At 41.7% G+C, this 24,674-nt stretch overlaps 1 protein-coding gene across 1 annotated transcript; it reads right to left on the bottom strand.

Annotated features, from left to right (window-relative positions):
* Positions 1-39: 39 nt before the first annotated feature.
* Copb2 (COPI coat complex subunit beta 2) lies at positions 40-24,168 on the bottom strand. Its single transcript, XM_051140703.1, has 22 exons — positions 24,028-24,168; positions 18,997-19,134; positions 16,170-16,256; positions 15,842-15,968; positions 14,740-14,888; positions 12,457-12,603; positions 11,638-11,737; positions 10,842-10,984; positions 10,408-10,607; positions 8,963-9,073; positions 8,535-8,623; positions 8,341-8,447; positions 7,420-7,563; positions 6,704-6,834; positions 6,252-6,459; positions 3,190-3,300; positions 2,007-2,221; positions 1,126-1,218; positions 858-1,038; positions 677-739; positions 482-550; positions 40-306 (listed from the first exon to the last, which is right to left on the bottom strand). Exons 1-22 carry the CDS (start codon positions 24,028-24,030, stop codon positions 211-213), a joined length of 2,712 nt encoding a protein of 903 aa, XP_050996660.1. The 5' UTR covers positions 24,031-24,168; the 3' UTR covers positions 40-210.
* Positions 24,169-24,674: the final 506 nt, after the last annotated feature.

The raw sequence follows: 24,674 nt of genomic DNA, 5'->3' as shown, positions 1-24,674 counted from the left end.
GAGGGATGGATGGTCTAATGACAACATGAAAAAAGTAAATGTCTGTTTCAGTTAACAAAGAGAACATAGTAATGCTGCCTATCAACTCCTCTGAAGATGAGGAAGTGGCTGTGTTCCCCTTTGTTTGCAATCAAGGTGATCCCAGTGTCTGATCAGGGAGATCAATTTATGTACGTCATGATGATCTCTTACTGGAGTAAATGACAAGCTTCAATCATCCAGAATATCTTCATCCAGATTGATGTCTGTTGTATCAAGATCCTCTAATTCCAAGTTATCCAAATCGACTTCTAGTTCTAATAAGTTCTGCAAGGGAGAGAGGAGGGGGAGTGTGAATGTTACACAGTTATGTGTTAAGTTACCTGGTTCACAGGCCAAAAAATTTCCTTACAAGAACATCACCCCACTTTGAAGCCAAAGACATAAAAATCTCATAGGTCTGCCCTTCTGACATGGGACTGGAGGTAGATGACTGACCCACCTTTTCTTCTTTGTGGGTAGTTTGAGAGGCCATGATAACTGGGCTAGAAGCAGGTTTTCCACTGGGTTCCTGAAGAATAAGAGGTAAATATGAAGCCAAAGGAACTTGCCCAGAGATTTAAATATTCCCCCATGCAAAGGTAGCCAGGAATAAGAAGTGTTAGGTAGTGTTCTGAATCAACAGTTCTCTACAAACCTGCTGAGGTCTTGAGGGCTGAAAACCTTTTGCCTCTTCCATAACATTTCTCTCTTCATTTGGCTATCAGAATAAAACAACAATCATCAGAAATGATCTAGACACTTGGCCCAAATAATAATGTATTTAGCACATTTTAAATCTGGACTTGTGACTGCTTGTCTGTCACTCTGCCACTCACCGTGACAATAGGGTACTGCTTGGCTGGCCACAGATCCGCATGTGTCTCCTTCACCCACTCTTCAACAACAAAGGCTTCTTTTAATCCAGGGAAAAGGTTTTCATACTCTGTGGGGTCAGCAAGGGATTCTGCTGCTTTCTGGTTGACTTTTGAGAGATTCTCCCTCCACAGCTTCACTACCCTAATATTAGAGACATCACAGAATCAAAAGATGATGGGTTGAGCCCTATTTTTAGTTGAAACATTTCTCTCTAAACTAAGTCCATACCTTGAGACCTGGCTGGGTAAGTAAGTGCGGGCCAGGAAGGCAGCTTCCGGGAGTCTTCCTGTTCTGATCAAGAGCTCTAAGCAAGCATCAAGCCTACAGAGTAAAGCAGAGACACTCTTAGAGAAATGATAACAGCACATAAAGCCAAAAGTGTGGACCTCTTTCTGTTGCTGAGACTTCTAATTGTCTTAATGTTGAGCAAAACCAGTGAACTTCAGGGGTGTGGGGGACAGGGCTGCTTCCAGCCCATTTGAATTACTGAGTTTTATGACAGGCCTAGAAATGTAGCTCAGTAATGGAGGAACACTGTCTAGTGTGCACAAATCTCAGGAGTTCAGTTCCTTAGCACACCTCAAGAAAACGTTTGTTGATGGGGGGGTATGGGATTTGTAAGAAGCGGCACTAAGGCAAGGCTAATGAATACTTTGTGTTTATTTCCAAAAGGCAAACTGATGCCCATGTGGTTTGGCTCTCATTAACTCAGCTAGACTTCAAAGTTGAGCTCAAATAGTAAAGAGCACTTTCATCCTCCTATCCTTGCATGAAACAGATCAAAACAGCCTGCTGTAGATAGTCCTCTGCCATTAGGTACCAACTGGAAGACACAACAGCCCGGTAGGCTCTTTGACCCTAAACAGCTCAAGCATAAAGATAGAGAACCAAAGTTATCAGAGCATCTCGTGCTGAAGGCAAGTGCCCCCAAGATAAGTAGCCCTGTTCTCTGGCTGCCCTCACTATTCAGCACCAGTCAGCCATCCATCAGCTCTGTCCCTAGGACTTGTGTTTCATTTTCCTGTCAAACACTATCCTCATAGTCAGTGTAGAAAGAAATAACGGCTTATAATTCCTTAAAGTCTTTTAGACATTGAGATAATACTTACTTGCCCTGTAAAAAGTAGCTCATAAATGCCACGTTATTTTTGCCATCTCTCTCCGCACCTTCTGCCAGCTTGTTCACCATGCTAGCATTTCCAGAGGCAGTGGCCAAGAGCAGCAGGCCCCCGTAATCCTGGGCATGGTGCAGACACTCCTGGGCTAGGCTGAACTGACATTTACTAATGGCAAGTTCGGCAAGTTGCTTCCACTTCTGCTCCGACTATAAGCGTTTAAGATAAAACATCTTTGGAAAATAAATACTTAAATTTCCAATATCAGCATTATTCTGTTACTTTGAACATAACTGTGATGATAACTGAAGATATCTATACAAGGTAATTTTTGAGTTATGTTGGTAAATTGGCTGTCAGTCAAAGGCATGATAAAAATGTAATGAGGAAATGAAAATCACATGAACAAAATTCAAATGGTACATGAATAATTAACTCATTTTTATTTTTTACTTACACAGTGAACTGAATCTAAAACCATGTAAATGGAATTAAAATGTCATTAAACTACAGTTATTTTAATAAGTATATTAGTAACACTTTTTCAGGGTAGAAAATTATATCCTTAAATATTTAATAATGAATACGATCATTTGTAGCTTCTCAGAAATCAAGTAAAATGCACATTTAAATGATCTTGACAGCTATTTTTTTGTACAATCTGAAATTAAGTTACTCATGAATGCCATACTTAACCCATAATTTCCAATACATGTACATACAAAGATCTACAAAATGTCAGAATTCTTCTCTAGTTTGTAATATGGCAAATTGTTGCCATGTCTATACTCTGAGACCCAGACTAGACAGGAAAATACTTTTTTTTGTTGTTAATTAATGGATTTCTTTAATTGCCAGATACAAATTTTTTATCATGCACATGACATTTTCTATTATTATTATTAGTAGTAGTATTACCACCACCACTACTACTACTACTTTATTTACTTATTCAGATTATATCTCAATTGTTTGGAAAATACTTCTTAAATAGATTACAGAACTAGGAACTCTGAATTTAACTTAATTTATGCAATGGTCAACAATGCATCTTTGAAAAAGATCAGAGACGACAGCCTCACCAAAATGAGTCACTAGTAACAAAATGTTTCAGCAAGAATATCTAAGTTCCTACTAACCCTTCCTGGGTTGCAGAGATTCTTGGATTAGAACATACCTCTGCCTCCACTGCTAACTGGTAAGCAATTTTCAGCTCTCCAAGTTGAAGAGCAAGCTCAAAACGGTGTTCAGGATCTGTGGATACTGTAAGTGCTTGCTGCTTGAAGCCCTACACATTTTAAAAAAGAAAATGTGTGACTTACACATACAAAGAATGTGTATATACAGTATACACACATCAAATTATTTCTCTCCAAAGACCTGCCAGGAAAACCTCCCAGCCATCTACTTCAGTGGACCACGTGGACTCTAATCCCTAGTAACTCGATACCTGTACTCATAGCGTCCATGACTATACCACCAACAATGCAAAAGGAAGCATTTTTTAGCAAATAAAGTTTCCATTCCCATTTCTTCTTGTGCTGTTATAATTTCTAAAATGTCTACTGTGCACAATTTTATGTCTTTAACGTCATCTTGTAACAAAGATGGTAAAGGAATAAATACTTAAACTTAGAAGATTTCTGGGAGAGCTGGGATGTGGGTCAGAACTAAAGAACTGATGTATCTCAGACATTTTGATAAGTCCTAATTAGATACAAAATACAACTGTATTGGCTGCATCAGGGGTGGGGCACATGGCACCTGTAAATTCAGCTGCTGGTAACTTCAAAAGTGAGCCTTGGAGGTCATTAGTTCAGGACTCATTTTATAGAGGTTAATGTCAGAAAGGGAAGAGAAAGAGAAAGCCTTCCAGCCTTCTGTCACCTGTGGGTCATTCAGCTTGTATCTGGGCTCCAAGAACTAGTGGGTTCCCATCAGTTACGCTTTATTTTGGTCTCAGCTTCAGCCTATCAAGTATCCAAAGGAAGAAAGCCAAAGCACTCCGTCTCATGCTCCACTGGACATAAAGCCGTCAAAGACAGGCTTTTAAATCAACTACTTTACGTACAAAGTTAAGACCAAACCATTGAAGGACAAGTTTTTCAGCTCTGGGAATGGGGCTGTGTCAGAGGGAGACTTACGGGTGGCTTACTTCTCAACACACTGAAGGAAAATGCTTACTGTATGGTGGTCAGGATAGAGAAACCAGACAACTTTCAGGGTTGCTGAAAATGCGCTATTCCACTTTGTCACCTCCTACTGGGCACTGTAAACGCTGGTTCTAAACAATCCAGGTCACTACTTCCCTAGCAGCAGCAGCAGCAGAGAACCCCAGAGCAGAGGGCAGAACTGGTCAGCTTCCAACAGCAAAACAGGTGACATGTACTTGCTTTTGTGCCATTTCCAATCTCCACTAGGATGATACTAAAGGTAATTTTTGTGTTTGGTGGGGTATAAACTCCTAAGGACATACTACAAAAGGAGAGGAAATTATGACTGACCAAATTCTATTTATATATTTATATTTTTCGAGGCACGTGTTCTCTCTAGCCTTGACCTGGAACTCTTTCTGTAGACCAGGCTGGCCTCGAACTCAGAGATTCACCTGCCTCTGCTTCCCTAAGTGCTGGGATTAATGGTGTGCACCACCACTGCTCGGCTGACTGACCAAATTTTAAAGAGAACTTTTGTTATAAGATTTGTATTTGTGGCTGGAGAGATAGCTCAGTGGTTAACAGGACTGAGGGCTCTTCCAGAGGACCCAGGTTCAATTCCCAGCACCCACATGGCAGTTCACAACTGTCTGTAACTCCTATTCCACGGAATCTGACACCATCATACATGCATACATATAGATAAAACACCAATGTATATAAAAATAATGAAAACATTGATTTGTGTATGAATGTTTGGCCTACATGTTTGTGAGCACACTATGTGTGTGCCTGGTGCCTACAGAAGCCAGGAGAGGGCACTGAATTCCCCTCGAACTGGAGCTAAGGGCCATTGTAAACTGGCAGTCAGTTGATTGGAACCAACTGCAACAGCAGCAAATACTCTCAACCACTCACCAGCACAGAACAACCTAGTTTATACCTCAAAACTCCAAGGTGTCTCATGAATTACAATACTAAAACTAAAACTGCCTAAAGGCAGGCAAACAGTACATATCCCTACTGTCCCTCCAGTCCCTTGACACACAGGTCTATGCTCTAAAGGTCTCTCTCTCTCTAGGGATATACAACACGTCTTAGTTGTTGATAGTCTCCTGATCAGGAGAAAACTGTTTTAAGAATGGAGAAAGACTAAAAGAAACCCAAAATGTTAAGCCTCTGAGCTAGCTTCTACTGATGGCAGGTAGTTTCTGTTAAATCTAACCAGCTTAAGGAGAAGCCATATTAAAATACTGCAGTGTCTGTCAGTTCCATCAGAGCTGTGTATCAGCTGAAACAGCATCTAGAATGTTTTAAACTGAAGACATTAGATTCATTAGGCGACTATTTGCCACAGCCTTCTTGTAATGCCCACACTCAAGAATCCCTATTCACATGCGTCACTTTACATGATGCCTAAAGCTGAAAATGAACAATCAGTGAACTGCTATATCCTCAGGCATGAAAACAGTAAATACCTCTGAAAAACAGGAAGGGGACAGGTAAGAACATGATTTACACCTTGCAGAACCACCGTTATATGCTGTGAAAATGTAACTGAAGTAAGGGCACTTTACTCTGTAGATCTGGCTGGCCTTCAAACTCTGAGATGCACCTACTTCTGCCTCCCTAGTACTAGAATTAAAGGTGTGCACCACCACACCTAACTAGAAATAAAAATATCAACAACCTTTAAAAGGGGGGGTGTAAGAAGACGACTGATAAAATCAGCACCAATACTAACAGGATAACGTTCTACAGCCTACATCAACATCTGTCAAATGCTAGTTTTAAAAATGAGAGGAGGGGGCTGGAGAGATGGCTCAGCAGTTACGAGCACTGGCTGCTCTTCCAGAGGGCCTAAGTTCAATTCCCAGCAACCACATGGTGGCTCACAACCATCTATAATGTGATCTAATGCCCTCTTCTGGCTTGCAGGTGTATATGCAGGCAAAGCACTATATACTAACTTAACTAACTAAATAAATATTTTTTTTTTTTTTAAATAAGAGAGAAGAGAAAGGGAAAAAAACGAGGAAGGAGCCGGGGTGGAGAGTGTAGCAGGCAGGTAAAAATGTCTTACCTGTTTCTCCAAAAAGTGCGCAACTCTGGTCCTCTGCTCTTTGGGAATGGTAGGGAGAACCTTATCGGCCATGCTAAAATCCCTCCGCATGACAGCAGTCTGGTATTCCAGGACTGAAACCAGCAGGGAGTAGCTAACTATGTTCAATTCCTTATCCCCCAGATACAGCCTGTTGTCCTTAGGAATATAGCCCAGAAGGTACATTGTCCTGTAAGAGAAACAAAATTGGAAGCCCAAATCTACAGTTACAACATGTACACATGCACACACACTCCTCTCTTGCTTAAAATCTTCCCATTTGATGGGTGTGATTTTGGCTACCATCAGAAAACTTACTAAAACGACTGTAGGAAATCGCCCTGTCATTGTTACACAAATCAACACTACATTTGGTTCACACAGCACTTTCAAATTTAGGCAGCTTAAGACAAAAGGAATATGATGCTCAGTACCTGTCCAAGTGGGCAATGGTGACTATTTCTCCTCCCACGTAATAGTTTAATCTGTTCACAGAACTTGTGTAAATGAAGCAGTCACCTACCCACAGCCCAGTTTTCACAATTTCCTGGATTTCACCAAGAACCTATAGAAACAAAAGGAAGACTCTTGGTCTCTTAGCCAACACCAGAAATCTGAACAACAAACTGGATATGATGAAAGTGGTAAGGTAACACACAAGGAATACAAAGTAAAATTAAATCTGAGAAGATTCTTCCTAGGAATTTTTGTCTTCATGTAAAAACAGTGTTAGGATAGATACTGTGAAATGTCATTGTTGTCATAACTATGAGCCAAGAGTATGAATCTAAACTGCCCAACACACAAACACACATGAAGCTGAAATGCCAAGCATCTCTGAGTCCTTTAGGACATCTATCCCACAGTGGATGGTTTGTTTCCCATCTCGGAGCTCCTCTGACCAAACACCTTCAAGTTTCTTTAGTGAAAAGCAAAGCAAGCTTGCAGACTTCCTACAAGTCAGGGCACACAATTATTTCAAGCATACTTTCAAATTCTGTTTGTGCCAAGAATTTAATTTTTACATGTAACCAGAATGTACAGCCACCCTCCCCAAACCTAACTTACACAGAAATGTTAAGATCAGTGTAGTCTGTTTTAAGAATCTACAATATTAAAAACAAAGCCCAAGCTGGGCTGAGACATTTACCTCAAAGGCGTCTTCAATGCCATCTTCAGTAACTCCCTCATGTGTTTCCTGTGCAGCCAAGACTTTTTCTGACAGATACTTAAGAATAAAAAATGACTCCTCGGTGGCAATGCAGACCAGCTCTCCAGAATCAGACCAGAAAATCTGAAACCCAGCACACAGACACAGATGACTGACTGCCTCTGAGCAGCCAGCACACACTGTACACTCTTATTCCCTACAGTATCAGCATACAGTAAGGTATAACTGTGCACTTAGCATGTGGTGCCGTATACTGTACACACATGTGGGAAGGCAAACAGCACAGGGCTGTTGTGGAAAACCAATGGGAGTCAGGGGTGCTGTCTTTAGGAGTAGCCAGCTGCTCTCTAGTCTCTCAAACAGTGTTTCTCACTCTTTATTTCCCCCTTCTCCCCACATATGGGCACTCATACATAAAGTAAAAAACAAAACCAAACAACAGTAATACCACAAAGCAATATCCTCTGAGTCTTAGCCTCATTTTCTAGAAGACAGACTCAGGACCACAGCAAGGCAAGATACCCTCTAATGGCAATATCCTAACAGTGTAAGGTGTCAAACTAACCATCAGATCTATGGTCTCTTGACCATTACATGAAGTATGGAAAACCTTTGGCACATCAGTAATTCCCTAATTTTGGTCTTCAACATGCATGTTTACTTTTTAAAAGGCATTTAAAATATCAATTTTGGAATTTGTATAGCATTCTATACTTTTACAAATAGTCAATGTGTACTGTTTGATTCCAATACATAACTGATGTTCTGAGCACTTCACAGTAAATGACATGGTTTTCAACACAATGGGACCAGGATAGCAGTGCGCAAAGGGCCCTTCTTGAAGGACTTAGACCTTTCAAAGATAAGCCTCCCAAAACCAACCACAGAGCAGGAACTCACGTGCTTGGGCTGGATCTCAATCCTGCGGATGAGCTCTGTATTGTCCCAGTCGTAGAAAGCTAAGCCATTTACAGACCTGACTCCCAGCAAGAAGCCCCCATAGATACCTTTAAAATGACAGGGGAAGAGTCTGTTCAAATGTTCTGAGACATTACAAAGATTCTCAAAATGTGTCATAAATAAATAGCACTCACTTTCAGCTCCAAAGTCAGGTTTAAATGATTTTTTTTCCTTAAAGTTCTTAAATATCTTTACAACACTGTTGCTTTCTCTTATTGCATACCTGAAGGATAGGGGAGACAATACATTACACACTGCCATAATTCCATCGAATACCAGAGATATATACATTCAAATGCTTCTGATTAAATACTATTGAAAAATATAAAATGTATCTCCATTTAAAAATTCACTGACCTATTTTGTCCCAGGATATCATGAAAACTTTACAGCTAGACAAATAATGAATGGGTTTCATGCTATGTGTTTATACTCTCCAGATGCTTTAATTGAGTAGCTGTTGGGGGAACCTGCCTTCTAACATGGAAAAGCATCGCCCACATTCACGCCAGCACCCTATCTGCAACGAGGGCAAACCAGGCACCACACAGCTAAAACTTACTCTGAAGAATCGTGAGCCCATGCAAACTCCTGGGCAGACCCAAAGCTCTTGTTTCTCAAAGCCATTGCTGTGTAGATGATATACTCCCCATCACCACACACCACAACAAACCTAGGAATGACAGGAGTCAGGGACAATGACATGTAGGTATCAGGGAACATTTATAATAAAAACAATTCAGTAACAAATGCTGCTTTAGTCAGTTATTACTGTTTAAAATGTTAGAGCTATACAATTCTTTGAATATGCTGTACATAAATAGTCTGAGCAACAAGACCAAAAGCAAAAAGGGCTACCAGCAAAGACATTACTGCAATGGCCTCCCTCATCAGTCACAGAGCCTGGGGATAAGCAAGCACAGCTGGGGGTGCAGAGGACTCCAAATCATTCAGTAGTGCTTGCTCAGCACCAAGGTGCGTACACCATGCTCACAGCATCACACCACAAGAAGGCACTGCCCGACAGTATGTTTACCTATGTACCAATGCTCATCATTAAATGAACAAAAAGTCTTATTCAACTGTTAGTTATTAAAGTGAACAGAACCATTAACATTTAAGTAATGAATAAAAATAGAATGTTACACAGCCAAACATTTTTCCCCAGTAGACAAAATACATCTCTTCAAATTCCATTTAAAACATGGTAATGACTATTATTGGAAGGCACTCAAAGGTAAAATGAAAACCTTACAGCAAAAAGTGTTTGAAGATATATATAATCCCTTAACTTTCAAAAGATAATTAAAAATGATTACAGATGTCAGTGATTGAACCTTGACACACTACTTTGTCATTTATGATAGTGAAGATAGTTTAAAGCATCCAGATACTATAAAATGATTTTTAAAGCTCAGAATAGTGGTTCCTAACGTGTAGGTCATGACCCCTTTGGGGATGGTGGAGGACCCTTTCACGGGGCTGCACAGCAGATATCCTGCACATCAGATATTTACATCACAACATGAGGAACTGTGTTAAGGGGTCACAGCATTAGGAAGGTTGAGAACCACTGCACTGCTCTAGAGGTGGAGCTTAAACTTACTGTTCAGAGAAGAAGAAACTTCTCTCACATAATTATTATTTTATAAATCTTAAGGGAAAAAAGAACTGACAATTCAAATTATGAATAAGAAATACGTTTTCCAATCCCAAACGTTTTCAAAAGGTACACAGGTGTTAGTCTTCCATAAGAGCAGTGAGTAGCAGTAAGTATGTAGCACATACTCTGAGGACAGAAGGCACATCCAGTGCATCCAAAGGACAAGGAAACAATACTACCTACCTGTGCCACCTGTGTGCCAACTCCAACAACTGACCTGGCAGCCACCCACTGTGGAACTGTAGGCCACGGCCCAGCTCCCGTGTGGCAGATTAGGTACATGCTGTGCATATGCAAAGTTGTTCTGCCACACGCAAGCCCAGAGAGGGATGATGATCGCTTACCGCCCATTCGGATTGTGCTGAATAGTCTGTGGATATATTTCACAACTGCCCATATCCTTTACTGCCAGCGGCAACCTTTCTCCATCTTTAATTTCAGCATCGCCCATTGCTTTTAGGTTGGCCTGCTGAACTTCTGAATGCTTGGCCCAGATTATCTTCCCATTGGCATCCATGGACATGGCAGGTTCCTCCCGACCAAGCTGGAACAATGACAAATAGCTCTTAGTGACTGAAAGAAAAACAAAAACCAGAGAACAGACTCTTTCTTCCCCTAGTGGAGTCTTATTTCTTCCACATCAAACTGTCATTGCCTGATCTCTTCTAGTTAATAACAGAAGTGCTATTTAATAAAACTGGAGACTTGGAAGACGACCATCCAAAACCCCCAAGAATGGCTTTGCCTATCTCCATCTATCTAACAGAAGTAGAATTACCTTAACAATGATGCTTCCTTCATCATAGCCCAGTGCAACATTGTTGGACCCTCTCAGACTGGCCACACACCACACCCTCTCCATTCCATAATTCAGTGTGCTCTCAAGCCGGTAGGTGCTAGAATGCCAGATTCGCACAGTCCCTAAAAAGCAACAATGTGAACGTTCCCTTTGGATGTGAACATGCAAGATACTGTTTGGTGAATGAGCTGCATGGACGTCTATTTCAATAAAAGTATTTTGTAGCAATTTTATGACATTCAGATCTATATTATTTAGCTCATTTTACAAAACATCATAAGCATGAAACAACAAAAAATCTTTCTTAAGAAAAGTTTACACTTAAGTGTAAAGGCACAACAGGTTTCCTGGGTAGAGGGCTTACCATGTAGTACATGTTTGCTGTGTATAATTTCTTCTTCCCTTCTGCAATAATCCTGAGTAAACTAGCATGTTCTAAATGCACCCAAACCATACATTTAATGCACCCAAACCATACATTTACAAAGCGGCAGAGCCTGAATTTGAACCCAGGTCTGTCAAGACTCTGATGCTCAGGCTTTCTCATTCTTCGTTCTTCTCTAGACTACCTGATGTCCTTTTACTTAAATGATAGAGTCAAAAGACACTAGGTTGGTGATGATAATAAAGCTATTTTATTCTTCTGTACTTTAAGCCTAGAATCCTGATCAAGGTGTGGAAGCTGCTAGAAACCCCCCACTGCAATGCGGGGCGCCACTTGGCTTAAATATCCAGTGAGTCATGTCCAGTATGCAGAACCCAGACTCTAACTTACCATCTTCTGACCCTGTGATGATGATGGGCAGCTCAGGATGGAAGCTTGCACATGACACATTCTGAGCGTGCCCCTCCAGAGTCTGCACACAAGTTTTATTCTGAAATTGAGATAGAGAAAGCCAATATGTTCCACTGTTGAGAAACTTTAGAAGCTAAGGGGGAGGGGTGTAAAAAACCCAGAGACACAAAGTATATATTATGGGTGATAACTAGGTTTATGACTGTTCCATGTAGTGAAATGTGTGCCATGGTTACATTACAACATTCACTGTTGTGCTGGTTTCATTCAGATACACAAGTCTGTTAACGAGGACACTCAGACACGTGTGGTTTAATGCGACAATGTAAACACTATTTTAAACAAATAATAAGCATGATGGCATTTTATTTTTAACATCTTAAAATGCATTTGTATTTATTTTTTATAAAGGGGAAAATTCAGCTGGGCATGGTAGCGCATGCCTTTAATCCCAGCCCTTGAGAGGCAGAGGCAGGTGGATCGATGTTGAGTTTGAGCCTAGTCTGGTCTACAGTGCGAATGTAGCCAGGGCTACAGAGAAACCCTGTCTCGAAAAATCACACACACACACACACACAAGAAAAAAGAAAAAGAAAGAAAGAAAGAGGGGAAAAAAGAAAGAAAAAAAAAAGAAAAAGAAAGGGGGCGGGGGAATTCTAGGACCACAATTTAGGAGTAAATACTAGGGCCCTAATTTATGACTCTGTGAAGAGTCCTTCCATCCAAGCCTCAGAGGTGCTATAGGAAGCAGTAAAGGCCAAGTCTAGTGTGCAGCAAGGAAGCTTACAGAAACTGTACCTGATAATCCCATATCTTAACGAGCCGGTCATCTGCACCTGAAATGAGGTATGGCTTGTCACCACCACTGTAGTAATCAATGCAATTCACACCTTTTTCATGTCCCTCCAGAGTGAAGTTTGGTGATGAAGAGCCCAGCTGCCACACCTACAGAGAAAAGTAGCATTTGCGAGTCAGTACTTTCAGAGACAGTCCCACCACTTCTCACAAAGACTTCAAACACCAAGGCCCAAGACAGAGAGTGCTCAAGGGTATTTTGCTGTTGTTCTCATGTTAATTTCAGGAAGCAGAACCACTGCAATTCCTAGGCTTCTCCATAGAGATGATATAATTTTAGTTGATGTCCTAGTTAGTTTTTTATCAACTTGACACCAGCTAGTTATCTGAGAAGAGAGGCTTCAACTGAGAAAATGCTGCCATCAGAATTGGCCTGCAGACAACGCTGTGGAGGCATTTTCTTGATTACTAATTGATGTTGGAGGACCCAGCTCACTGGGATGTTGCTTCCCCTGGGCAGGTGAGCCTGGATGGTTTAAGAAAGCAGGCTGAGCAAATCATGAAAAGCAAGCCAATAAATGGTATTCCTCCATAGCTCTGCTTCCATTTTGCCTCCAGGTTCCTGCCTTGAGCTCCTGCCCTGACCCTGGAGGATGGACTACTATAAGCTATAAGGGGAAATAAGCCCTCTCTTCCCTAAGTTGGTTTTGGTCAGTGTTTTATCACAGCAACAGAAAGCAACTAAGAAAACCGGTAAATAGGTGAAGTGCAAGAAGCAACGCATTAACACCTTGAAAGCCTCTATTTTAAAGAAAGATTTGGTGGGAGATTTACTGGATTAGTAATGTGTACTAAAATGAAAGTAGACACAGGCCTGTGTTCCCAGCACCTGGGAGGATGAGAAAATTGAAACTGTGAGGCCAGCATGGGCTGCACATTCTGGGCCACCTTAGCATACACCAGAGACCCTGACTCAAAAATAAATAAATAAACTTAATTTAGTGAAGAAGTTAAAACCGATCTCAGGTTCCTATCTATGTCAAAAGCAAGGGCAATTCAACAAAAGGTAACAAAATCAGGTTAAGAACCTGAAGATCTTTAAAAAAAAAAAACCCACAAGCTTTATTATGTATAGTGTTCTGCCTGCCTGTACACCTACACGCCAGAAGAGGGCACCAGATCTCATTAAAGGTGGTTGTGAGCCACTATGTGGTTGCTGGGAATTGAACTCAGGACCTTTGGAAGAGTAGCTAGTGCCCTTAACCACTGAGCCATCTCTCCAACCCTAGCCTGAAGCTATTTAAACACAAAGTAGCTTATATGAGTTAAATTAATAAAAATATTATACATATGCAAGCAAACATGTAAGCAAAAGTAATGTGATTTGAAATTTAAGTCAATGGACTGGGAGAGAGTATCTAGAGAAATCTGACTGTACTCACTGCAACATACACTTAGTGTCCGGTACAGCCAAGGGACTGTGCTACTCTCCCAGAATGTCTTCTTGGTGCTGTGCAAGGGGAGACACAACTCCTGCCCCAAATATCCCGTATGTCATGGGGATAAAGAATTCCAAACTACGTGAATTATGACTCAATATGAAGACTGTTAATAGAAGCAAAGGCTAAGGAGAGTGAGATATACTCAGTCTACAGCCATCAGGTACTTGACTTGAGTTTCTCAGAAGGACTATCTGTACTAACCCTTAGAGAACTATGCAGTTGTCCCGAGAAAAGTAAATCCACATGGGAGAGTGAAAACACGTGCGGCAGTCTGAGGGCCGAGCCCATGAAGGCCATGTTCTGTGAACTCATGGCATTTTGAGGACAGTGAGTAGGTCAAAGTTATACTGCTGTCTATAACATCAGCCTAGGCTAGCCCTGACAAGCCTGCATTTCACTTTTAGGCATCTGTAGTTTACTCTCAGAGAGCAAACTGACAGACTATATGAAGAAAGGCAGCCCAAACAAAGAGGGAAACAGGCAGTAAGGAGGAACAGCAGCAGAAAGAATTTAAATGTAAACAGACCAATGATGAGGAAGGAACAACAATGACTAAAGGACATGGACAGATGGACGGGGACACACACACACACACACACACACACACACACACACACACACACACACAGGGACCTAGAAATCATGGCAATGCTTCTTACTCTAAGATCCTAGAATGTAAGCAAATTTGATAGCATGTTGCTTCTGCATGCCAGTGTTCTTTCTGTCAGAGCATGGAGTAGCTTTCTGACCAGCCAAAGCAGAGCACAACAGAGTGGACACCTACCTTGATGGTCCTGTCCAGAGAAGCACTGGCAAACTGATTGTTATCTTTGGGGTTTATCACAATCTGCATAACGTAATGTGTGTGTCCTTCAAACACTTGTGAACAAGACCATTTTTTATCCCAGTCCCAGAGCTTAATAAGCATGTCATCTACAGCAAAAGAAAGCCAAGTCAGTTGCAATTTGCTTCTCATTTCTATAGAAAGGCAGTCTTGGTATCTTTTAAGGCAACAAATGTAGCACAGTTCACACATCCTGTTATCTCAGCCATAGAACCAATACTGGAAAAGCCCTCTAAGTCCTCATCTACCCTCAGAGCATACCTAACTACAGAACAGTGGGACAGAGTGCATATAGTCAGCTACTAAAAACAAATAAAAATCTTGGGGAAATGTTTTTAAACTTTTTTGTTGTTGTTGTTTTTCAAGACAGGGTTTCTCTGTGTAGCCTTGGCTGTCCTGGACTCGCTTTGTAGACCAAGCTGGCCTCGGACTCACAGTGATTTGCCTGCCTCTGTCTCCCGAGTGCTGGGATTAAAGCAGTGCGCCACCACCACCCGACGCAATGTTTTTAAATTTAATTTAATAAAAACTGTGATCACCATCTAAGTCAGGCTAAAAACATGCCACATTTGTCTGATGAGACAAACTACTTTTACCAAAGTTCTCACTGTTAATTTAAAAATATTTCAAAGACTGCTACCAACTCAGGGCTACCCAAGTAACCGCCCTCCTGCAGGTATACCGTTTCACACTAATACTAAGGAGATAGTCTGAATATGCAGATAAACCAACAAGGCCTATGGCAATCTGCCAACAGCTGTCATCAGCATACTAATGAGCTTTCTGCTCCCCAGATGTTGAGGAATTAGACCTTCACATTTTCTGACAGGAATCGGAACAATTGCAATATAATCCTAAATACAGTTGCTATTTCATTAAAATACACAGGTGGGCAGCATTAGCGGCACGGTAAGGGATTCAAATAGTTTAAGAGATGCTTGGAGTGAGAGCTCCACTGGTAACAGCGGTTAAAGTATAACATGTCTCACTGAAAGAAAATCACCACTCAGAGTGCACATGACTCAAACAGGTTGTCTCTTACCACTGCTTGTGAGAATGAACGGCTGCGTGGGATGAACAGCAATACAACGAATGTAATCTGAGTGTGCTTCAAACAAATGCACTCTCTCCAGGGTGTTATAATTGAACACCCGAATCTGCATATCGTCCTAGGAATGGAGATTTAAAAACATCACTATTATGAGATAACTGCATAAAAACCTAAACTGTATTATAGGCTCCAGGCAGAACATCCATTCTTCAACACACTGCATTTAGTTAACTAGACAAATAAGGCAATACAATTCTGCAACTGGTATCCATAATCACTGACCAATCAGAAGGTAGATTTGAGAATCAGAATTACTTACTGCTCCTGTCACCACCCAGTTCTTCCTTGCAACAAACTTTGCTGCTCGGACAGGAAGATCACATACTTCAAACGTCTTCACAAGTGTCTTAAAATTTTAACAAGAATAAACATATTGAGTTGTGAGGAAATAACTTAGTCCGCTGTACTTAAAACATCAGACTATAAAGCACTCCTAGTTAAATATGTTGTTAAATGAATGTATGAGAGCGTGACACTAAAATGAAGAAGAAAATAGCCAGAACATGGAAACAGCCTAAGTGTCCCTCAGTAGAAGAATGGACTAAGAAACTGTGGTACATTTACACTATGGAATACTACTCAGCTATTAAAAACAAGGAATTCCCGAAATTTGTGGACAAATGGATTGATCTAGAAATTATTATAATGAGTGAGTTCACCCAGAAGCAAAAAGAGACAAACGGTATATACTCACTTATATCAAAACACTAGTCCAAGGGATACGTACCATGAAAAACTTTACTTACCAAGAAAGTGGGTCAGAGGAGAGGACATCCTATTGAGACTTTAGGCGAGAGTAACATGGAAGAATAAGGAAATAGTAGGACCCACAGGGTCCTGGAAACCTACAAGAAGAACTTTATGACAGGCAGATCTGGGTCCTGGGGTCCTCCTCAAACTAAGGCACCAGCCAAGGAGAATATAGGCAGTAAACTTCGAACCTCTACCAAGACCTAGCCGACGATCATGGTATTCTCCACCATTGAGTGGAGAGTGAGATCTGACTCTCACATGAACTCTGGTGCCCCTTTTCTGACCACGTCCCCTGGATGGGGAGGCCTGACAGCACTCAGAGGAAGGATAGCAAGTTACCAAGAAGAGGCTCGATATTCTAAGAGCATATGTAGGGGGAGGAGGTCTCCCTCAATCACAGAGATAGGGGAGGGGAGAAGGGGGGAAGTGGGAGGGAGGGAAGAATGGGAGGAAACAGGGGAAGGGCTAACAATCGAGATGTAATATGAATAAAATAATAAAATGGGGAAAAAAAGTTAAAAAAAAAATGAAGAAAAAAACAGGACCAATCACATTTTCCTTAGTAGATATGAAAATCAGAAATTTAAAAGAGAAAACAGACAGTCATAGGATGACACTCCAGACCCTCAGTGCTCTGGCCTGCCTCTCCTTTCCAGTGTCGCCTTTGGTTTCTCTGTCTGGAAACCCTACCCAGGCAAACACTTGGTCAGCGAGACTCCATGCTCACTCTCTCTCCCCCATCGTGCTCTCCAAGGGCAGCAGGCATCACCACTGTATACCGCACACAGTTTTGAGTCCAGCTGCTGGGCACTTCACTCAACTATCTGTTGAGTTAATTATCTGAGTTTAGTTTCCTTTTTAAAAACTGAGCCTGTAAACCAGATGCTTATGGAGCACGCCTTTAATCCCAGCACCTGGGAGGCAGAGACAGGCAGATCACTGTGAGTTTGAGGCCAGCCTGGTCTACAGAGTGCGTGAGTTTTATGACAGCCAGGGCTGCATAGTGAGACTATGTCTCAAAAAAATTTTTCGAACCCATAGAAATGACAAGATACATTTTTCCCCTCACATCTTAGCAATACACTTCCAGAAAAAAATGTTGAAGATTTGTTTTTGGTTGTTGTTTGTTTGTTTTAGTAAGCAAGAAAGCTACAGTTTAGATGTCCCTTGGGTGCTCAGAGCAGATTATCCACATGAGTTAAAGGTGGGAATTAGGAGACCTAGGAAAATAAGGGATGAACAGACCACTTTGCTGTCCCATTTTAAATGTCTGTTCTTTAAAATTCTGAAAATTAAGCTATCATTTTTAATGCTTCTCTTTGTACCAAGAAAGCAATAATGGAATAGCTCAGGAATATAACACAACCTTACTGGCTCACTGGCCAAAGCATACTGGAAAAACAATAGGAATTTGTTCACAACAATTATTGAGGCCACCCTGGCTTCTCAGGTTACGACAAAGCTTGAATGAGTACCACACAGATACACAGCTGCTACCAAGTGGCTATGACATAACCTGTGCACGCTCAATGCCAAGTCTGTAAGATGGCAGAAAAATGCACAAAATCTTTCCAGTCATCAACAAATCCAAGGATGTGTGGAGCAGTAAAAAGAGGCGAGGTGCAGAGCCACCATGACTGAGTAACACATGAGGTACTGTAGTGGGCAAATGGCGAGATAAGTCAGCTCACACTCTGGAGCTAAACCATCTAAAGAGCAGACCATGGAGGGAAATGCTGCATCTCAGTTAAGAAAGCAACAGCTAACACTGAGATGGTTCTTCGTGGATAAGGAACAGCTGCCTAACATTTTACTCCATGTGTTTACCAGTTTTCTCATGCAAAGGTCATAACAGTATCATCCATTCAGAGTAATGAATCAAGGCTCAGTGTAGTTAACACTTGCAAGCAAATTAGCAGCAGGTGTGCTTCAAATAATACAACACCACTATTTTAAAACATTGTACCTACTACCTCAAGGAGAATACAGTAATTCCTTATTTGAAATGTAAAAACATTTGGGTTCGCCCTAAAAAATGCTGTTGCCACTCTCACTACACGTGAATGGCAACTAACCATGGTGAGAGAGGGGAAAAACAAGCAGGACCAAAGCTGGAGCTGATACTACCTACACTATGCTGCTGCATTTAACTATCAGCTGTAATATGGCCAAAAAAAAGCAGCACCCAAACCCGCCGATCTCCTGATCATGTGAAATACTCTATCCTACTTTGAGAAGCAGCGCACACACCTGCCTGAACTCTGGTGCTTCTTTCATTTTAGTAGTGGTACTTTATAGCCTCTATTGCTAAAAAAGTCCTTTCAAAGTCTTACCTGAGTTTCATGATTCCAAACACACACACTGCCATTGTAAAGACTCGCCAACATCCATGGCTCTGTGGGATGCAAATCCACACTCTTAACTCGATCAGACCTGGCTGTGAGCTTTCTCTTGATGTCAAGTCGAAGAGGCTAAGGGGAAAAGACAATTGTTGAGAAAATAAATTCTTAAGGCAAATAAAATATGCTTGAAATAGTATATTAAGAGGCTTATGAAAGAAAAAAAAAGAAAAAGTAAGGAAAAAAAGAGGCTTATGAAACAATTGCTTTCACTTTGCTAAACTGTGAATAGTTTCAAGTATAAAACACCTATGTTAAAAATACACTTACAAAAATAGGATATTTTTAAAGTTTTTATTTATAGCAGTAGTTTCCAATTTTATTTATCCAGATTTCTTTCTTTTCACACTTAAAATGTATGAGGACTTCAAGTGATAATGTTTTACATTTTTGTAAAAATTTTCAATCTGACTTTTTAGAAGACTGTTTTTCATATCTGTTTTTGTCTCCAGTATGTTATGGTATGTAGTTTTAGTTTATACATAACAAAATCACCACCATCTGGCCTCAAACTCATACAGCTAGGAAGCAGAATATAAAAGCTATTTTTGGAGAACGGGATGTTCTGCTTTGATGCTACCTGACAAGTGGGGGCTCCTTAAAGAACACTTGTACTATGGGATCCAAAGCCACAGGAGTAACTGTTTATGCTTGGCTAAATTAAAATCTACTAGTCTATCCCACACTTCAAACAGATGTCAACTCCTGCTTGATTTATATAATATAATACATCGGTAATTTGGGCAATGATAGTTCATTGAATTATACAGATCCACATATTTAACAAATTTCATTTCACTGAATCAAAAGTCACATTTATTAATACTGTAATGTCCTACTTCAACTGATAGGTCTTTGAGTATCAGAATACATAAAGTTCAGACTCTAAAATTCTAATTTCCATTTGAAAGCTAGAGTTCTATCACCAGTAACAAACATGGTCAGGGACCAGCTGACTTCTTTCAGTTATCAGGCTATGTCTACTAAATGCGCAGTTTCTCAGCCATCATTTCAAGTAAAACTTGCAACCTAAACTTTTATCTGCATAAAGGGCTTTTTCTACCAGATACATGTTACTTTACAAGCATTTGATGCATCTTTGTTTCATAATACAAACACAGACTCTTTAGAAGATGCTTGCTTAGGTGCTGAGACTGACAGCATTAACACTTTTTACTGTTTCATCAATGGTGCTCTTAGGGAAAACCTGGCTCCTTACAAACAACGGTTTGACAATCAGAATATATTATCAGATGTGGTGGGGCACTCCTGTAATCTCAGCACTCTAGGCCCTGGAAAAGAGGACTCTGAGTTCAAGGTCAGCCTGCGCTATAGGGCAAAACTCTGTCTCAAGAAAGCTGTATTATCAGCATGCTCTGGTATCGCTGCACCACATGGTTGTCTTTCATCAGCTCAAATATAAACCTAGTGGGAAGCATCTTAACTACTGGTAAAACTTCTGATCTGTGAGTTCCTGAAACTGGAAAAGACCTCTAGGGAGCTACAGAAGATATTTCTAGAACACCTAGTTTATAAACAGGTAAGTAAATTTAAAACATCAACTAAATCACAATTTCATGTCCATGCCATTAGTGTTGTACCAGAAAATATTGTGGAGACGTGTCATTCATGAAGTTGTATTAGCCTAAGCTATTATATTAAATGAACTTTTTGGAAATAGTCAGATGGGGGTGGGGCATTTGAACTGTAGACAAGTAGTAATGTCTGAGCAGTAAGGGTTTTTACTCAGGTCCATGAAGGCCTTTTGAATTTACAGAAACATAACTGGAAGAAGGACAATTTTAAATAAAACCAAGCCACAAAATAGAAATAGTTTAAAACTGCCCCTTTCCAGTCAGACTCCTTATCTGAACCACAGAGAAGAAAATTATTTGAGTGATTGTTTTCTGTTTCTCCCAGGAAAGCCATCAGAGAAGAAGTTAATTCTAGACAATGATGCCCTGGGGCAGTAGGTTCCAGTCTCTAGGCTAATTTAAAATGCATTTCCCCTTCAACTAAGGATCAACCTGAAAGCTGACTTGGCAGGATGAGCTCCTGTGCTAGCTTCTTTGTGCTGTTCCTTAACAGCCATGAATGCCACAGAAACTTAGTTACTTTTCAGCACAAGATGGATCCAGCAGAGGTGCTATCCTGAAACAAACACCTAACAAGGCCTGGGTCTTGGTCAAACGTAGATCATTGTCTACCTCCAATCATTCTTCAACGTATGCCTCCCTCACGGCCAATGACAGTTTTAGGATCCGCGTTCTAACTCTTCACCTCCCTTGAGAGCACTTCCACTGTCACGTGGTCCTACCCATTCAAACCTAGTCAAGCCACCATCTTTAAGTTACATGCTAATTTCAGGAAAGGAGAACCTTTTCTTTCTTTCTTTCTTTCTTTTGCTTTTTGAGACAGGGTTTCTCTGTGTAACAGTCCCGGCTATCTTAGACTCACTTTGTAGACCAGGCTGGCCTAGAACTCACAGCGATCCGCCTGCCTCTGCCTCCTGAGTACTGACTTGGACTAAAGGTGTGTGCCACCACACCCAGCTAAAGCAGAACCTTTTCAATGATTTCTGAATTTTTGCTCCACTAATTACTGTCACAAATTTTTAATTTCTTCCTCAATCAACAGTAAGCATATTTATTCCAGGAGCCATAGTGGGATCTTCCACATATGCCACCACATCCGGTGTGTACACACACACACACACACACACACACACACACACACACACTTCTGACAATGTTTTAAAATTGATTATTCAAGCTGGCCATGGATCTTCAAATAGCCCAGCATTTGAACAGCACATATTCCAAAGCACCGACACAAGTTTAAAAATGCCCACTCCTGCAGGCCAGAGCTCCTGTAGTCATACCTACCCTCTCAGTCAGGACTTTTAAAAGATATCCTACCAGGTCTTAGATGACTAAAGAACTCACGCGCCACCTTCAACTAAAGACTTAGTTTAAACGCCACTGCCACCAAACACCAACACCCCCAGCCTAGCCAGGATTCCTCCCCGTTCACAGTACACCTGTGCACACAGCTCTGCTTGCTTATGCAGTGGATATTTCTTAGGGGCAGGATCACTGCTTACACAGGTCCTTCTCTCCACACTTTATTGATTTGAATGGAACAGGGGAGGACCAGGTGGTGTAACCGAGGTCCGCAGTCCTGCTACCTGCAAACCTCAGCTGCACCTCTCAAGTCAGGCCTGCAGTAATACGTTTACTTCACCTCCCAGGCTTGACTAGTATAAACAGGGATAACAGTAATATCTGCCTCTTGCTATTTTGAGAATTAAATTCAGAGTTCAGTTAGAGCAGTGCAGGGCTTATGGTAGCCATCCCATCAACATTACTCATAATTATCCACAGCTGCGGTGACAATCAGCCTGTAGATCTTTAGCAAAATGCAGGACAATAAATATTCCTATGGTGAGTGAGCAGATGAATAAATTCATGTTTTGTGCTTTCTACTCGGGACTTAAAATAAAGCCATCCTTCGGTGTCTGCAGATGGTTCCAGTACTCTCCACCAAACCAAAACCCAGAGCTGCTCAGGTCAACTTATATAAAATGGTGAGGCGACTGCTTACACTGCCCATTCCCCCTCCAGAGCAGTTAGAACACCAATACAAGTCCAAGTTGTAAAGAGTTGCTATGCCATGCTCGTTAAGGAAAAAAAAAAATCACAAGAAAAAAATGACAACACACGTTCACACAGTACTCCTCCCCAAATGTCTTCCACCCAAAGCTGGTTCCATCTGTGGGTACGGCACTCACATACATTGAAGAATGAAAGCGCTATTTCACTATTTACAAATATGTCTCAAAATGAACTTAGGCAGACCCAAGGGCCTTTCCCTAAAGTGTCATTCTCTTCAAGCACAGAAGGCCCAAGCAATGCCAGTTGTTTGTAATGTAGGTGATGTGATGATTACCACTACAAGGTCTGCTGAGGTGGCTCTTACCTTTGAGGACCCGATAAAGTATACAAATGGGGATGGTGTGGGAGGAGCTGGAAACACAAACACACTAAAATCTTCTGCCCAATCGTTTCTCCAACAGGCTTTCTGGGAGTAGCTATGCCGTTCGCCAGCCAATCCCTTGCTAGTTTCAATTCTTCCATAATCTGCTTTGTGCAAGCTTACTCTTAAGTATTTTAAACTGTCAGGTAAGGGACTTGGGAATTATTTCCTCTACAGTCTTCAATCACCAAAATATTTATCATGTGATCCATAACAAATAAAATAGGCAGGAAAATGTTTAAGAATACAAATACTAGTTTTTCTTTTTTCTTTTTTATCTGTCTTCAGAAAAGATAGCCTTACATTTTTTCATTTTAACACTCATGAGCAAAGGCATTTTGGGTCACGTTCGAACTTGACTATGGTATTTTTTTTAAATACGGAAAAACACAAGCTAGTTTTATATGCAATTCTCCAATCCGTCTTTGCCCCCAGAAAACGACAAACTAGGCCGCCAAAGCATTTGAAAATCCACCTTTGACTCCACATAGATTTGTCTTTTTTTTTTTTCCCCTCTGCTTAAGTTTGCAATTTGGAGTCTGCACACTACAAACACCGCGCGCAACCTGGATGCTGGATTAACAGACACCACCTTAATGACAGAATGAAGTAATTTTTGTCAAAGTTGCCTTTGGCGTCCGTTTTCTGCCTCTAGCATTTGCTTGCGCTACTGGACCCAATGCAGACCACAGGTGCACTGACAGGCAGGCGCCTTGACTGCCAGAAGAGTCTGCAGCTGCTCACTCCCAAGTACCCAAACCACCCCAGCCTCCCGGCCTGGCCTTCTATCTCCCAGGACTCCATAGGACAGGAGGACCCCGCCAGGCCACAGCAGGAGCGCAGCTTCTCTCCACGGCCCCCAGCCCGGAAGCCCCGGAAACCCGCCGCAGCCCATGGGCTCCACTCTCTGTCCCGCGGGGCCCAACCTACCATGGCTCCGACTGTTCGAGCCTGAGCCTCTCAAAGGCCCCAGGCGACACCGGTCCGGAGGAACCCACCGAGCCACGGACAGACCGACCCACTGACGTGGAACTTCCGGGAAGCGGTTCTCGCGATACTCGAAGCCAGGCTGCGCCTACGCAAAATCCCTGATAGGCGGTCTGCGTCAGGCCCCGCCCCAGTATCCTCGGTAACGCACCCTTCCGCGTCGTCTGCTGCTGAGCTGGCGGACGCTTGTAGCGCGGCTGCCTGGGGAGGGCGGTGGCTGATGGCGGTCCCGGCTGCTCGCCTTCAGTTAGGTTCAGAAAGCCTAGAAGATGGAGTGCTGTACTGAATTCCTGCTGAACACCAGCAGCAGTGGAGGGAACCGGAAGCTCTATCCAAATAGCATGAGTCTCTCTGGCAGAGAAAACAAGGCTCTAAAACAGTGTGCTCTAGTGGGATGCGGTGTCTGGGTCTTGGGTGACACCGACCGAGGCCAAGAAGATGTGGGTGGAATTCAAGGTCTCTGAGGTCTGAGGAGCCTTGAGACCTTGATTCTGCATCCTCCTGGAATCAGCTAAGTGATTGCCCTTCAAGGAGCACCTACTCGGTCGTTTGTGCAGCTGTGTACCTTCTGCTTACAGATCTTTCAGATC

The sequence above is a fragment of the Acomys russatus genome, chromosome 32 (genome assembly GCF_903995435.1).
Source record: "Acomys russatus chromosome 32, mAcoRus1.1, whole genome shotgun sequence".
Taxonomy (NCBI): domain Eukaryota; kingdom Metazoa; phylum Chordata; class Mammalia; order Rodentia; family Muridae; genus Acomys; species Acomys russatus.
The sequence above is the reverse complement of the archived record's forward strand: the minus strand, read 5'-3'. Positions and strand labels throughout refer to the sequence as shown.

Bases quoted from the DNA above. Each gene is read 5' to 3' on its own strand.
- Copb2 (XM_051140703.1), bottom strand. The intron at 12,604-14,739 runs GTAGGTGTCCAC...TTTTCTCTGTAG, and splicing joins CTCTGGACAGGACCATCAAG to GTGTGGCAGCTGGGCTCTTC. The intron at 8,624-8,962 runs GTAAGTTTTAGC...CCTATCCTTCAG, and splicing joins TGGGCTCACGATTCTTCAGA to GTATGCAATAAGAGAAAGCA.